General features: G+C 51.3%; 1 protein-coding gene across 1 annotated transcript in view; it reads right to left on the bottom strand.

The window, feature by feature from the left end:
* The window catches only part of SNX30 (sorting nexin family member 30), a 107,029-nt gene extending 90,685 nt beyond the window's left edge, over positions 1-16,344 (bottom strand). Inside the window, exon 1 of the mRNA XM_082696946.1 lies at positions 15,856-16,344. Coding sequence (XP_082553072.1) covers positions 15,856-16,011 — 156 coding nt within the window. The 5' untranslated portion in view covers positions 16,012-16,344. The remainder of the gene's footprint in view (positions 1-15,855) is intronic.
* Positions 16,345-17,084: the final 740 nt, after the last annotated feature.

Here is a 17,084-nt window from a genome sequence, read left to right as displayed (position 1 = left end):
TACAGAAGGCATGGGCCTGCACCATCACTGCATAAGCACTGGGAGGTCGCTGCAGGCCTCTGGAGATGGGAATGACACACAGACACATACAGGGTGGTGTTTTCAGGAAGGGAAACTCTGGCTACAGTGGTCAGAAAAGAGCAGACTGAGTAAAAGCTGGGAAACAAGACAGATCATCAGACACCTTCATTAGGGCAAGGACATGGACAATGGAAATGAAAAGAGGGGAAACAGTGATGTCGCCTGCAGGAATGAGATAGGAGGAGGAGAGGCCAAGAAAGCTATAATTTTAAATACTCTCCCCATAGAGTGATCTTAAGGGTGCTAAAATCAAGTATCAGAGAAACACTTGGGAAGGTACATTTGAAGCCAGACCCTGAAGGTGTGGGAATCCTACGCCTTGGGGCAGGTGTGAGTCCATCTGGGGATGGTGTGTAAGGAACTAGCGAAGGGTGAGGACCCTGGCTGGTGGGTCCACAGTGAGAGCTGGAAGGGAAAAGAGGCAGGTCCAGAGAGGCAGGGTGCAGAGACCAGGGGAGGTTGCAGAGAGCACAGAATCCATTCATTCTGTAGGTATTGATTAAGCCTCTGCTTCATGCCAGGCTCTGGGCTAGGGAAATACAGCAATGAACGGTAGGAGACCCTGAGACTAAAAAGAAAAGAGAGTGAAGAAAATCAGGGGAGGCTGGTTAGTGTCACAAGTCACAGAAAATGAGCATCAGACCAAGCAGTCTGGTAACTTGGGTCCTAGGCTCAGCTCCACCAGGAGCTAGCTGGGTGACCTGGGTCTGACAAATGGCTTCTCTCACAGGGCCCCAGATGCAAGTAAAAACAAGAGGGTCTTAGGGTGGATGCCCTCCCAGGTCTCTGCAGCTCTAAAGGCCTGAGCTCCACAGTGCGAAAAGAGCCGTTGCAGGTCTTTGCGGTGGTGAGGGGTAAGGGCAGAGCTGGACCGTGGACCCTGATGCCCAGGCGAGAGCAGGCAGATGGTGAGGCAGATGGAGGCCTCGCACAAAGACTGCTCCTCTGAGGAGCCTGGCGGGGCTGGGGAGAGTGAGCGGGCAGGAGCCAGCAAGCCTTGGGAAACTTCCTGACAAGGGAGACTGGTGTGGTGAGGACAAAGGCTGCAAAAATCGAGAAAGTGGACGGAGAAAAGAGACCTGAGCTAAGACACAGGAGAGATGGGCTTCATTCCCCCTCGGCAGGTAGATGGACCTTGTAGTGGAAACCCGAGGTTCAGTGACTAAGGTGCGCAAGTGCTCAGAGATCGGGGAGGCTTGGAGGAGAAAGCCAGGTCTCGAGCAGTGGTGGTGGCGAGGAAGAGCAGGCTCTCGAGTCAGACAGACCCAAGTTCAAGTACCTGCCCCACTCTCCTCTAGCTCGGCATCTTGAACCAAGTTACTACTCCCAGAGCCTATGTTTCCCCAGCTGTCAAAGGGGAACACGACAGGAACTACACCATAGGGGAGCGCACGGGGAAGATCCAGCAAGGATCCTCAACAGCTGGCGCTCTGCAGATGTCAGCAGCGATTGTGCCCCCCCACCTTTATCTCTGGGCGAAGGCAAGGATAACTGGGGGAGCACAGAGGCTGGGCACCCTCTGCGGGGGAGAGACACGAACAAAAGGGGAAAGAAAGTAGAAGCAACGATTGGGGAAATGAAAAGCAGTCCGAAGCACACAATAACCATGAAAAGCTGGGCAGGAGGGGAGTTTACATTAAGTTCTTCTAGAAACAGGAAATGTTAGAATGTTGACAGGCGATGAAGTCGCAAGGATCACGGTCAACCCAGACCAGGATCACGGTCAAGCCAGTCCCAGGAAGCCAGACTCATCACAAGCATACCCAAGGATCCAACAGTCCTCACCCAGAACACCAAGAAGGACAAGAGGTGACAATAACCATGAAAAGCTGGGCAGGAGGGGAGTTTACATTAAGTTCTTCTAGAAACAGGAAATGTTAGAATGTTGACAGGCGATGAAGTCGCAAGGATCACGGTCAACCCAGACCAGAGAAGCCAGTCCCAGGAAGCCAGACTCATCACAAGCATACCCAAGGATCCAACAGTCCTCACCCAGAACACCAAGAAGGACAAGAGGTGATTTTAACAGGACCTGGCCATCAATACCTCTAAAGGGTATACTCAGGGCCAGCTCTGTGTGTCTGTGATCTGTGCTCACACAGGATCCTGTGCTCAGAAGGTTTCCACACTGGGCTGAATGCTCTGCTGTCACCATCTTGGAATTCTTAATAAAATCTTAACAAGGGGACAAGGATTTCAATTTTGCACTGGGTCCCATAAATACATAGTCAATCTTGGATACACTGCTAAAGAACATTCACTGGATTAACAAGGGCATAATAAAATCTATGGGCTGGGGCGTCTGGGTGGCTCAGTGGGTTAAAGCCTCTGCCTTCGGCTCAGGTCATGATCCCAGGGTCCTGGGATCCAGCCCCGCATCGGGCTGTCTGCTCCGCGGAGAGCCTGCTTCCTCCTCTCTCTCTCTCTCTCTGCCCGCCTCTCTGCCTACTTGTGATCTCTGTCTGTCAAATAAATAAATAAAATCTTTTTTAAAAATAAATAAATAAAGTAAAATCTACAGGCTGAAAGACAGTAAAAAGAGTTCCCTATTATTATCAGACCAGAAAACAATTACTCAAATTCTCACTGAAATCCCAACGTTGACCATTAGTATCAAGGACAAAACCTGTAACAGGTAACTCAATGCCTCCTTGAAATATGCTTTACTCTAGAATTTCTTTAACTCAAAAGAAATCACTCTAACTACCCCCAAGGCATTCTGTGCAACCCCTACCGCAATCCTTCACTGCACCTCCTCTGTCTCCTCTCCTGGGCCTCAACCGCCTGAAGGTCAGGTCATCATGCCCATCTATGTATCCTCAAGGTAAGGCACACAATAGGCCCGTATAAATCTTTAAGAAAAATGAACAAAAAGTCCATGTGCCTTCAAACTGCTGATGCAAGTCATGAAATAAACAAGATTTGCTTGACTGGACAGCACAGAGAAAGGCTGCTATATTGCATTTTTTGCAGCATAAATGCTGATGCCAGCAGGATGACAACAACCTCAGTTCCTTAGAACACATCTCTGCCCTCACTAAATAGTCCTGAAGAAAGTCTGTCTTCCGTTTTTGCAGTAAAACAGCTATTCTACAAGCATGTCTATTCTAATTACGGACCCGTCCCAGGCTAATGTCATTTCCAGAATTTAGATATCTGGATTCCCAAGGAACAGGCCTTACGCAATAGAACAGAGAAGTCACTCAAACATTTGCAGGATAAATTCATCTATAGCACTTCAACTACTAATATGATTTATTGATTTTAGGAAGAAATTAGCTTTAAAAGTATATACATCCTCAACAGGGAAAGGACAGTCTTTTCAACAAATGGTGTGCTGGGAAAACTAGAAATCCACATGCAAAAGAATGAAGTAGAACCCTTGTCTTACACCATATACAAAAGTTAAGTCACAGGACACACCTGAGTGGCTCAGTTGGTTAAGTGTCTGCCTTCAGCTCAGGTCATGATCCCAGGGTCCTGGGACTGAGTTCCGAATTCTCCCTCTGCCTGCCATACCCCCTGCTGGTGCTCACCCTCCCCCTCTCCCCTTCTCTCTCTCACAAATAAATAAATAAAATCTTTTTTTAAAAAATTAACTCAAAGTGGATTAAAGACCCAAACCTAAGGCCCCAAACTATAAAACTCCTAGAAGAAACATACGAGAAAATTTTCATGCCATTGACTTAGCAATGACTTCTTGGATAAAACACTAAAAACCCTGGCAATAAAAGAAAAAATAGATAAATGGGACCACAGCAAACTTTAAAAAATTGTGCAAAAGACACAAAGACAACCTGTGGAATGGGAGACAATACCTACAAATTGTGTATCTGATCAGGGTTAATATCCAGAATATAAAAATTAACTCCTACAACTGAGCAACAAAAAATCAAATAATCTGATAAAAAATTAGCGAAGGACTTAAACAGACATCTCTCAAAAAAAGATACTCAAATGGCCAGAAAGTGCAGGAAAAGACACTCAACAGCACCAGTCATCAGAGAAATATAAATCAAATGTTGTATCCATTAGGATGGCCACTTTTGTCAAAAGAATAGAAAAGGGGCACCTGGGTGGCTCAGTGGTTAAGCCGCTGCCTTGAGCTCAGGTCATGATCCCAGGGTCCTGGGATCGAGTCCCGCATCGGGCTCTCTGCTCAGCAGGGAGCCTGCTTCCCCCTCTCTCTCTCTCTCTCTCTCTGCCTGCCTCTCTGCCTACTTGTGATTTCTCTCTGTCAAATAAATAAATAAAATCTTAAAAAAAAAAAAAAAAGAATAGAAAATAGCTGGCACCTGGGTGGCCCAGTTGGTTAAGTGTCTGACTCTTGATTTCAGCTCTGGTCATGATCTCAGGGTTGTGAGATTGAGCCCCATCTTGGGTTCCATGCTGGGCATTAAGATTCTCTCTCTCCCTCTGCCTCCCACCCCCCTCACTCTCCCTCTCTAAAAAAGACTAAATTAAAATAAATCAAAAATTAAAAAATAAAAGCTTTCCAAAAAAGAACAGAAAATTTCAAGTATTAGTGAAATGTGGAGAAATTAGAACCCTTGTGTACTTTTGGTGGGATTATAAAATGGTACACCCACTACAGAAAACAGGATGAAAGTGCTTTAAAAATTAAAAACAGAATTACCATATGATCCAGCAATCCCACTTCTGGGTTTATACTTCAAAACAAACAAACAAAAAAAATTAAAACAGGATCACAAAAGACGTATCTGTACATCCATGAAGCATTATATACAATAACTAAAAGGTAGAAGCAAACTTAATGTCCACCAGAAGATGAATGGATAAAGAAAATATGATCTATCCATACAATGGAATATTATTCAGTCTTTAAAAAGAAGAAAATCCTCTCACATGCTACAATATGGATGAGCCCTGAGGTCATTATTCTAAGAAAAGAAGACAGTTACAGAGACAAATACTATACGATTCTATTTATATAAGGTATCTAAAGGAGAAGTATCATATTTATAAAGACAGAAAATAGAATGGTGGTTACCAGGTGTTGGGGGGGAAGGGAGTGTCTGCTAATGGGTAGGATGAGTTATCTTTGGGGTGATGAACATTCTAGACCTGGAAACTGGTGACAGTTGCACAACCTTGTGAATAAATTAAAACCACACACACTATATGCTTTTAAAAAGTGGATTTGAGGGGCACCTGGGTGGCTCAGCGGGTTAGGCCTCTGCCTTCGGCTCAGGTCATGATCTCAGGGTCCTGGGATCGAGCCCCACGTTGGGCTCTCTGCACAGAAGGGAGCCTGCTTCCCCCTCTCTCTCTCTCTGCCTGCTGTTCTGCCTACTTGTGATCTCTCTCTCTGTGTAAATAAATAAATAAAATCTTTAAAATTTAAAAAAAGTGGATTTGATGGTATGTGATCTATATCTCAATTTTTCTTTTAAAAGGCAACTACGCCTGAGGCACCTGGGTGGTACAGTCGGCTAAGCATTGGACTCTTGGTTTTGGCCCAGGTTGTGACCTCAGGGTTGTGAGATCAAGCCCCAAGTCAGCTCCGTGCTCAGTGGGGAGGGAGTCTGTTTGAGATTCTCGCTCTCCTTCTGCCCCTCCCTCTGCCTGCATGTTCTCTTTCTAAAATAAATAAATAATTTAAAAATAAAAATAAAATAAAAAATTAAAAGTCTTTAAAAATCTATAGTTTAATTTTTGACCTGTTTCTCCCAAAATTTGTTTTATTCTTGCCATGATGATTCAGCCAGTCACTAAAACCTGTGACCCAAGAGTCTCCCTTGCAAGTAATCTCTTACTGTTTGCCTAACACACACAGCTCGGAGCTGCTCCAGAACCCTGAAGCTGGAAGGAGGGCTGACCTACTCTTTCAGACTCCCTCCCCAGCCACCCCCAAGCCATGGTTGAACCTCTGGGCCCAGTTGACTGGTCTCAGGCGGGGTACAGGACCCGAGCCCCGGCTCCCCGAGATTCCTCCCTGTGTAAGAGATTTACTCCCTCTCCGGAGGCAGGGCTGTAAAATGGGAGGGCTAGGACCTGCCAGCTGCCCACTCCCTCCCTCACTGATAAAACTGCTCTGGAGCATGAAACTGACCTGCAGGAACATTCAGACCCCTGCTTCCAGCTCAATCAAGGGTTCAAGGGTTCAAGCCTGTTGATGGGTTCGCCCTTCTTTGCTTAAGTTAGTGAGAGCCTGATTTCTATCATTTGCAAACAAAACTCCAGAGCACCACACTACCTGAAGACAGGGAGTCAAAACTCCACTAAAACTGCAACCTTCTGCTCCAACAGTCTTCTCCCTGGACTCCTGACCTCTTGATTCCACCCGCCCTGTCCCAGCTAGGGGCTCAGTCCCGGTGACCTAACAAGTACGGCCCTGCACCTTCCCTGCTTGAAATCCAACTGGCCTCCCAATCATGTAGCACAGAGCTCTCACCGTCTGCCAATCCAGACCTCCACCTGCCCACTACCTCCCTCTGCATGACTCAGCTGCCCTCCCTGGGCCATTCCTGCGACCAGATACCGCCCAGCTTCAGCACGTGCTGGTTTTTCTGCTCCCGTTACTTTTCTTCGCTCTGTCCATTTGTAAAACGTCTACTTCTCCATTCTCCACCTCAAACATCATTTCCTTGGGAAAAGCCACCGTTCTCCTAAGCAGGGTCACTCCCTACTTCTATCCCAGTACCTCACTCTCATAATAACTGTGGCGGAGAGAGCCGGCGCCCGCCCGTGTCCCCTCGCCCTGACCACCTCAGGGCCCACTGGCCTGACTTCCAGCTGCCAGCGCCTGCACTTCCTGGCCTGACTGCTTCCCCCGCGTTGCCCACCCATGGACAGACCAGAAAATGCTCGCGGATTCAATGGCCAACATGCCATCCATGGAGTGCGCAACCAGTGGCCGATAAAGGCTGCCGTTCGAAGACCCCCGCCTCACCCCGGGTGGGGACAACCCAGGTGTGTGTTCTGCACAGGCTCCGAGGGGCGGAAACTGGTTCGGTGACTTATCTTTTTCTGGTGCCTTCCCTTGCCTGCCTCACTTCCCTTCATCCCTCCAGCAAACTCCTAGCGGTTAAACTCTCTCTCAGGGTTGGCGTCCCAGGCCATACAAACACCCGCATTTGCACAGCACTGACCGTCTGCCCGACGCTGTTACTGCGGAACGGTCCGTAAAGTTAACCCAGCATTTAGGTGTGGGGACACAGAGGTTAGGAAACCTGCCCAAAGCCCCAGAGCTAGTAGATACAGTTCACATTTTTCACATTCTACTGGAACCATCTTTTTGCCATGTCTCCACGAGACCAAAGACCTCCTGAGGGGGTTCCTTTTTATTTTAATCTTCCTCAGTGCCCTCAGCATCCAGCAGAGCCAGGCCTACGAGGGATTGCTCGGGACAGAAAGGTTTTCAAGGTGCCTGCTCTCTGCTCCCCGGGCACAAGGTGTGTTTTTTCGCCTTGGGGCCTTCGCTCCAGCAGGAGTCCAGAGACGCCGCCCCTCCTCACAGCCCTCCGGCCCCAGTCCGCACACCCTCCTGCCAGCCACACACACACACACAAACACACACGACAGCCGCCCAACTGCTGCTGTGGCGGCCAAAGAGAGGAATTCTGTGGGGTGAGCAACGCGAGACCACATGAAACCCCCCATGCCTCATAAACAACACGAGTCCCTCACACACCAGCCGGTGCGCCTCTGCCGCGCTGTCCTGCGTTTTCCCGCAAAACATCTGTCCGCTTCCCTGTAACCTCCACTAAAACTCAAGACTCCCCAATGCTAAACGTCTTCCCTCAACCCTGTTCTTCCCTCCGGCCGCCACCCTTCCTGTGACCAGTGCCACACCCCTGCTTCCCACAGGCTTGTCAGCTTGCACCTCAGGGACCACACCTCAGCAACCGCCATGTCGGCCGCCCCCTCGGGCTGGAGCTCCCGGGGTTAGGCGATAGGCGACCGTATGCTGAGGAAGAGCTTCCTGGGAGCGGCTTCTGGGCTAAGCCTTGAACTCTGAGGAGGCTTCTGAAGGTGGGGCTCAGACCCCTCCGCCCTGACTCCTGTCCTCAAACTGCACCCTAATGGTCTTCGTGCTCGCGCGCGCGCTCCGTGAGGGCGGCCAGGTGTCCCCGCTCTACCAAAACGAGGCATCGTGACATTTTCTCATCTTCCGTCCTGCAGGCCACCGCTCCAGCAGAAGCCAGGCCAACACCTGCCTAGGGGCTCATCACTGCCAGCCTCCAATGTCCCCAGCGCAGACCATGCCATCCGCCACTCCGAACCCCTCGAGGGCCGACTCCTGCCTGAAGAACAAGAGCTGACCTCCATGTCAGCGCGCTCAAAGCAGTCTGGGGGCTGCCCGCTCCTCACTAATCCCCACCCCCAGGCCCTCAAAACCCAACCCAACACATGACTCCACTCGATCCCACTCCAGCGGGCACAGGCCTTTCCCATCTCGGGAGCTGTGCTCAGGCTTCTCCCTCAGCCTGTGGTGCTTTCCCCGCCTCGCACCTGAAAGGCCCCTCAGACTTCCAGGACTGGTGAAAACACCCCCTCCGCCGCCTCAGCTGGCTGCAGACGTGCGCCCCGACAGTGTCGCTGACCGACAGGAACGAAGCCCCCCTCTTCAACAGTCCCAAAGTAAAACTCAACTCTCACTTCACCTTTTAAGGTCAACTTATCTCTCAGTCAATATATATTTTTTTAAGTGTCAAGTGACAAAACCCAACTGAAAAGAATGTCAGTAAAAGGGAATTCACAACCTCCTGTAACTAAGCAGCAGTGCTGGCTTCGGACATCACCGGCACAGGCGGGTCCAGGATTCAAGGGAGCCACGGGGCCTGCCCCCCCCTTTTCTCTCCCGGCTCTCCTCTCCTCTCTGGCCTCTTCGTGAGCCCCTCTCCACGTCGCAGCAAACACAATCTTACAGGAAGAGACACCCTTCCCCCAGCGGCCATCCGAGCAAATCTAACGAAGACTGTTAGGCTCTTCTAGAGTCACACGTCCTCCAAGGAAGCTATTTTGGCCAACGGAAGATGCTGATGAAAGACCAGAAGACAGGATGAGCAGAGGAGCCGGGGAGCTTCTGTCTCTGCCCGAAGTCTTCTGCTCTGGTTCAAAGAGCATCCCCGGCAGCAGCTGCTTCCTCTCCTGGCCTCTCCTCCTCAGGGGACCCACCCTTGTGGAGCCGCCCTGCCATGCTTCTAGTTCCAACGGAAGCTCAGAAGGGTTGTAACATCACCTCGTCTTGCTGACCCTCCAGCCCTGAGGGTGACAGCAGTTTCCTGCTGTTGCTGCTCTGTTAATCTCACCATCTTCTGCTTGACTTCTCGTGCCTTCCATTGCCTATGTAACTAACTCCCTGCATTACAGCCTTTCGGTTTGAGATACCTCAGAGGTTTTTCACCCTGACGGGCCCACGACTGATACAGACGTAGACAAAGAACAGGCAGAAATGCCAAAGGAGATATGAAAAGTACAGACCCTAGGAGTAACCGCCGTCACCACCTCCCATTTATTAAAGGCTCCCCACGTATCGGGCACTACTCTAAGTGCAGACTCCCCACAGCCTCAGGTTGACCCCGTGCCAGAGCTGCTCCTGTTGTCCCCTCTTTACAGATGAGGAAACTGAGGCTCAGAGAGGTTAAATAATTTGCTGTCGCAAAGCCTATAGGTAGGCAGCGCTGGGATTCAAACACAGCCAGCCAGGCTCCGGGGTGCCTGGAAGCAGAAAGTGCTTCCAGAAGGAGAGTGCTCGACAGCATCAAGGGCTGGAGGAAGAGGAGGTCAGGCTAGCCCAGGACGGTGAAGTGGCTACTGGATTTTGCAAGAAGGAAGTCACGAGTAAAGTCAGAAACCAGACAGCAGTGGGCTGAGGCCCGAGCGAGGAAGACAAGAAGGGCCCACCCGGCCTTCAAAAAGTTGCACCGGGAGGAGTCACAAAAGAGATCCTGAGACGGGGAAGAAGAAAGCCTCACAGCAGAGTTTCCTTCACTCCTCGTTTGTTTTACAAGTGAGAAGTGACCTGCACGTGTACTGATGGAATGAGCCAGGGGAGAGGGAGCGTGAGGACACAGGAACGAATGAGGGTGATGAACAGAGCCAAGGTCTCTGAAAGGCCAGACAGGGCGGGCCACACGGTGGCAGAGAGGCCTAGAATCCCGTCTGTCTTCTCTTCAGCAGAACAGGAGGGCGGAGGAGAAGGACGGAAGGTGTGAGCGACAGAGAGAAGCGTCGGGTCTGGGGCCTCTGTGGAAGGGACGGAGTGCCCAGCACCGCTGGGGCCCCAGCTGGGGTTGGTTCCCATGAACTGACCCCGGCAGCGATTCGCAGGCTGTGTTCGCACCCAGGTGTAGGCAAAAGACCTGAACCCGCGGAATGATCCAGGGTGGGTGTAGAGGAAGGAGAGCAAGGGAATGGAGGCCGGGACCCGGCAGGAGGCGAGAGGAGCGAGGCGAGCGGAAGGAGCGAGGCGAGCGGAAGCAGTCAGCGAACAGGTGCAGTCGGTCCTTGCTGACTGGGAGCGGGGAAGGCAAGAGAAGATGGTGTCTCATGGCACTGACTCAAAGCCCAAACCATTCCGGGTATTCGAACGCAAGGGTGTGGCCGGCAGAGGGCAACTGAACTGAAAAAGAGGTCAAGGTGTGTGGAAATAAAGTCAAGGAACCAATAATTTTGAAGGTTTGAACAGGGTCTTTTTTTTAAAATATTTTATTTATTTAATTGACAGGCAGAGATCACAAGCAGGCAGAGAGGGAGGTAGAGAGAGAAAGGAGGGGAAGCAGGCTCCCTGAATAGGGTCTCTTGAGGGGAGGGTATTATTTGAGAAGACAGTGAGTTGAGGGCTAGGGATTTTTTTTTATTATTATTATTTTTATTTATTTATTTGAAAGAGAGGCGGAGGAGAAGCAGCCTCCCCATGGAGCAGGGAGCCCGACGCGGGGCTCAATCCCAGGACCCTGGGCTCAGGACCTGAGCCGAAGGCAGAGGCTTAACCATCTGAGCCACTTAGGCTCCCCAAGGTCTAGAGATTTTAATGAGTTAGAAACAACAGGGAATGAAAAAGTCATGGAAGTCCTGTAAAATGGACATTTGTTTCTGCTTGTCCCCCATTCGTTCATTCCTCCTTCTATTAGCAGCGTCCTGATTCTGCTTTGGAAACCACCTCCATCCTCCCCCAGCTCACACAGGGCTCCTAAGATACTAACAATATTCTCTCAAGCTGGGAGATAGGAGGAACAGGAGTATTTTTTGTTCTTTAAACTGTATAGATACATTTTATCCTTTAAACATTTTATGTACTTTATATGTACATTTCACCATTCAAATGCACAGACCTACAAAACACTTCCTTTCTCCATGCTCCAAAGATAAGGATCTGCGTCAGGTCTGGGCAATCAGTTAACAAAGCTTGGTTCCAGTGCCTGACCCAATTGAGGCTCCCGAGACACCAGCCCAGGGCTTTGGCTGGGGCTATCAGGAAAGAGGTACTCTCTTTCTGTTGAAATTGTGAGGCTTATTTGTAGAACATATCCCTTTGCTAGCCGGAGAATAAAACTAACACAGAAGAAAGCAGAGCCAAGAGACGGAGAGTGACAGATTTCCGATATCATTTGAATACCTAGCTCCAGCCACTCCTAGCCCCAGCCAAACTATCTGGGGCTTTTCAAAGATTTTTTTTTTTTTCTTTTGCCAGTCTGCATTTGGTTTATGGCCTTTTAACTAAAAGGAAATGAATTTCAGTGCAATAGCCAAATAAAGGGCTCTCAATTCAACAGCCTGCATGACCTTTTTCAATATGTAAGTCAGATCAAGTCCTCCTTCCACTCAAGACCCTGAATGTGGCCTCAAAGCAAAGGCCAACATTCTCAGGGTGCCCTATGCGACCCTCCATGGTCTGACCCTTCCCTCTCTGCTGTACGTCAACAACTCTCCATTGTCCACTCTGCCCCAGCCACGGTGGCCTCTGGGCTCTTCCACAACACACCAGGCAGATGCCTGTGAGCCTCCAGCTGGACACTCCTCCAGACATCCACTCGCTAACTCCCTCCCTCACCTCCTCCACGTCTCTAAAATCTCCAGTTCTCAGGAAGGCCTATCCAAATCTTCCTCCCACAGCCAGTAATCGTGAACCCCCTGCCCAACCTAATTCTTCTCCCTCCCATAGCATGTATTACATAACATAGGACATACTCATTGAGAAGTACCCAGTGAGGGCAGGGGTCTTCAACTGGCTGACTCCACTCAAGTTCCTGGAACAGTGCCTGTCTCCTGGTAGGCCCTCAAATAAGTGACTGACCAATAAAATGACATGGGCCTCCGGGGAGAAGAGCTTGGCTTGTAAAGGGCAGTGGGGAGAAGGGGACACCAACCCCCATCTCCTGATCCTGATATAAGCGGAGTAGGGGATGGAAAGACACCTTCACTCCGAAGACTCTGGGAGGAGCCATCACTGAAAAGGACAAGGGAAGTAGGTGGAAGAGTTGAGTGGAGAGGTTGAGGATGTGGGAAGGTGTGTTAACCACAGCTGGGCCTAGAGTGGGCTCTGTGTTGGGAGGGACACAGAAGCTTGGAGGCTGAGCCAGGGGAGAAGTAGCCCAGAGTGGTTTGCAGATGAAAGAGAGACAAGAGTCAGGCCAAGTGGTTTATTTACATTTTAGGTGGAGATGAAGGATGTAGTGATAGAGGGCCTGGTGAGGCATGGAAAGAATTAGTCCTAGCAACCCTTGGAAGATCGGAAGGATTCTCCCATGACTCCAAGGTCTGAATGATTTTAGAAGTTAGTGGATGAAAAGCCATCATGTTTGGTTGTTGTTTCCATCTCCCACAAGCATCACAGACACCACCCAGAAGTGTCTGCCGGACAAAACCATGAGGCTTCCCCATTCTTGGCAACATCCTGGGTCCACAGAAAGCAATTCCCCTCCGTATAATACAACAACCCTGTGCCATGAGCAGCCCGTCAAACCCTCATTCTCCAAGCCCAGAACAGACTCTGAACCAGGCATCCAGGGTCACAACTCCATTGTCCAAAAAGACGAGAAAACAGGTTTCTTTTCAAAGACAGATCACAAGCACTCAGCTTTCCTACCTGTCCTCCAATGACCCCCATGCTCCGGGGCAAGAGAAAGAGGCCAAAGTGAAGGCTTCCTTCCACTGGTCCTGACTCACCTCAGTTGAATGCTAGCTTCTCTCTACAGAAATTTCCCCACAGTCACTAGAACACACGTGCATGCCAAGATTCAAGGAAAATGTTACTTCCAGTCAGGGAAAGAAATTACATTATTTAACCTCTAAGGAAAAGTGGCTTACTATAAATCAGGCCCTTGGGAATGATGTCATTTTGATGCTTCTTACAGCTGCAAGGAGACTTATTAAATATTCAATAATTAATAATAACAGCTTCAAGATGGTCTTTCTCACATGACTGTCCCTGTAAAGAAAGCCAGCAGTAATCAGACCTGGGCCTGACTTCCCGCCCACCAACAAGCTCTTAGTGGTACAAGGCATTTGTCCTGCCAGTATTTATTAGGAAAATGCCCATATTTCTGAGACAGCTATCTGCCAAGAATGGATCATTAAGCCAATGTGTAAATCATTGGGGACACCTGGCTGGCTCAGTCAGAAGAGCATATGACTCCTGATCTCAGCATCATGACTTGAGCCCCACACTGGGTATAGCAATTACTAAAAATAAGGATAACAGTAGCAATAATAATATTAATAATAAATACAAATTTTTAAAAAAATAAATAAAATAGGGGCGCCTGGGTGGCTCACTGCCTTCGGCTCAGGTCATGATCTCAGGGTCCTAGGATTGAGCCCTGCATCGGGCTCTCTGCTCAACGGGAAGCCTGCTTCCCTCTCTCTCTCTGCCTGCCTCTCAGCCTACTTGTGAGCTCTCTCTCTGTCATATAAATAAATAAAATCTTTTTAATAAATAAATAAATTAAATAGCCATCGGCGGCAACCAGCATTCAAGATGGCTCCCATATTTATACCACCTGGTATTCATACCCTCTTCCCACTTTGTACTAGCATTGGTCTGTGTGACAAACAGAATATGGCAGAATTATGTCGCTTCCAAAATTAGCTTATACAAGAGTATAGCTTGAGTCCTGGGATCTCTTGCTCTCTTGGACCACTTGTTCTGGGGGAAAGCTAGCTGTCATGTCAAGCAGCCCAATAAAGAGGAGCTAAAGCCTGCCAACAGCCAAGTGAGCGAGCTTGGAAGCAAATCCTCCCCAAACCCAGCCTTCAGATGACCCAAGCTCTGGTCAACACCTTGACTGCCACCTCAGTAGAGACCTGGGGACAGAACCACCCAGCCTAGCTGCTCCTAGATGACACTACTGATCCCCACACACTATTTTCAGTACTAAATTTTGGAGTAATTTGTTACACAGCCATAGGTAATAAATTCACTATCCTGAGAAGGAAATCAGAAGGTTCAACTTCAGTCCCTGCCCTACATGCCTGTAGGAACAATTTCTCAGTCTAGAATAAAGCAACAAATTATTTATCCAGTCACTCAACAATTGCTTATTGAATGCCAAATATGTACAAGGTATTTCCAAGCAACACAACCCTTCATATAGTGTTTCATCTATAAAATAAAGAGAAATAATCACAAGCACCAACACACCGACCTCAAACTGCCCAATCCATTGGTTTCACTCGCTTTTTAAGTCCTTTTGCTCTACTCTTCACTCCTGGCTTTCATAAACTCTTTAAGGTACACCAAGTTCCCCTCCATATCTATCTTGAGTCCTCTGTGCCCTAATACACTCATTTTTACTGTACCACATGCCCTCCAATCTATGGGGTAAAGTATTAGGTCGTCCGATCCCATTTAACATTGGGATTAGGAGAAATTCATTTAGTATTTTACCAGGAAGAGGGAATCCTGATCACAAGTGTTAAGACCAATTCTAATTTCTGCAATTAGTGAGTAGGTGGCCACAGCAGGGCTGACAGAATCACAGCTCAAGCTCTGGTCACAGCTGAAATGGGGGGAGGGGAGGAATGCCGCCCCTTAACCCTTCGTGGGACTCTGCGGTCTCTCAAAGCATCACCAGAATTATGCTGCTCTAAGAAAATCAGGAGCCTCCTCCGGCACAAAGAAGGTCAAAGGGCGAGCTTTCTTCCCATCAACCACAAAAGGGGCCTCTGCCAAAGCTAACCAGTGTGGAGGGCCGTCAGAGGTGAACCGAGCCCCAGACGGAAAACCACAGCAAGACTCTCCCCTCGCCGGCTGGGGTCTGAGTCAGGTGACTCCACAGGGCACACAGCAAACCTAAACAAAGATCACTCCCCACATGACAGAGCGTGGGTTAAATGACTGGCAGTAACACCAAGGCTGCCAGTCCTACCACGGAAAACCATTAACTCTTGCTCCTTTGCAGTCCCAGCAAAGTGGGGAGCTACAAGTTACCCAGCAGCTCAGCCTTCGGGGATGCTCCTGGAGGAACCTGGGACCCCCCCCCATCCCAGGACACAGGCGCAGGGCACCGCACACCCGCCAGCGACCCCAACACGCGGGCAGGACCCCTCCCCACCAGCTGTCACTGGCGCCCGCGCCCCGTCAGAGCCGGGCATGCCCGCCCCCTCCCGCCGCTCTCCACGCCGCTACGACCCCGCGGGGGCGGCAGGGAGGGACGCTTTTTCCAAAGGCGCTGGAGCCCAGGGCACGCTCGCCCCCGGGCAGGGGCGCCAGGGTGGGCGCGGCCCGGCGCTCAGAGGGAGCTGCGGGTCCACCATCCCCCGCGAGAGCGTAATGCGCCTCCCGGTCCCCAGCCCCGTGCGCCCCACCTTGTCGCCGAAGCTGCGGGCCATCAGCAGGTCCGGGCTGGGCGTGCTGTCGCCGCCCACGGCCTCCTCGCTGCTGGAGCCGGCCAGCGGGTGCGGCATGTCGAGCAGGGAGTGGGGCCCGGTGGACGGCAGGCCCTTGGGGGGCCCGCCCGACATGGCGCGCACAGCTCGGGACGCGCCGCCGCCGCTTCCTCTAGTGCCCGCCGCGGCGGGCTCCCCCAGCGCCCGCGCCCAGGCCCCGCTCGGCCGCGGTCGGTCGGAGGCCCTGCACCGGCCGGGCGGGGAGCCGCCGCCGCCACCCGCTGGCTTGTCTCTGGCCGCACGGGGCCAGGCCGGGCCGGGCCGGGCCGGGCTGCGCTGGGCTGCGCTGGGCTGTGCGGGGCTGGGCTGCTCCGCACCGCGTACCCCGTCTCCGCGCCCGAGCCCGCCGCGGTTCGCTCGCACCTCGGCCCGGGGCGCCCAGCCCGCTCCGCCACGCCGCCCAGCCCGCTGGCGGCCCCGCCCCCGCGGCGCCTCGGCCGGCCCCCGAGGGGGGAGGAGGCGGGAGGGGAGGGGGACGGGGAGGCGCGCCCGAAGCCCCGCCCCCGCCCGCCGCCCCGCAGGAAGTGCGCGCGGAGCCCTCGGCCGCTGTCCTCCGCGTGGCCGGCCTTGCCTGCGAGAGGCCGCCCTGGGGGGCGCCGCGCGTCGTCCCCAGACAAATGTTTAACGGAAATCAGTGGTAGAAAAAGACGTTGGAGCATCCTGTTCCATCCCACCTGCGTTTACCCAGGCGTCCGCGGCCGCCACGCGCGGGCATGGGGGCTTTGGGGCCCGCACGTGAGTCGGGATCTTCTGGCCTCGAAGATAACCCAGAATGGAAGGATTTGCGCCGCGCATTATAAGAATGGCGTAAAAGCCTCTGAGACGCAGAGGAGCTGGGGGACATGGGGTGGGGAACCTAGAACGGAATTCAAGGATGCAGGGAGAGGTTTCTTCCCAGGCGCTCCGAGATTCCCAGGCCATCTTGCTTCTGCAGTGGAGCCCGCTGTGTGTAAGGCTAACCACAATGAGCCTCAGAAAAGACAGGGAGCGCTACACATGATGTATGATTCAAACTCACACCTTCACCCTGCTGCCCTTTGGGAGAGCTGTATTTTTCCTGCGTCTGTGCTTCCTTTCCAGGCCTTTGGCTGAGCTGAATTCTCATATTTATTTGTTAGAGTGGAGATAGTCAAGGCGTTACGTGACCT

Source organism: Mustela nivalis, assembly GCF_964662115.1.
Source record: "Mustela nivalis genome assembly, chromosome: 13".
NCBI lineage: Eukaryota > Metazoa > Chordata > Mammalia > Carnivora > Mustelidae > Mustela > Mustela nivalis.
The sequence above is the reverse complement of the archived record's forward strand: the minus strand, read 5'-3'. Positions and strand labels throughout refer to the sequence as shown.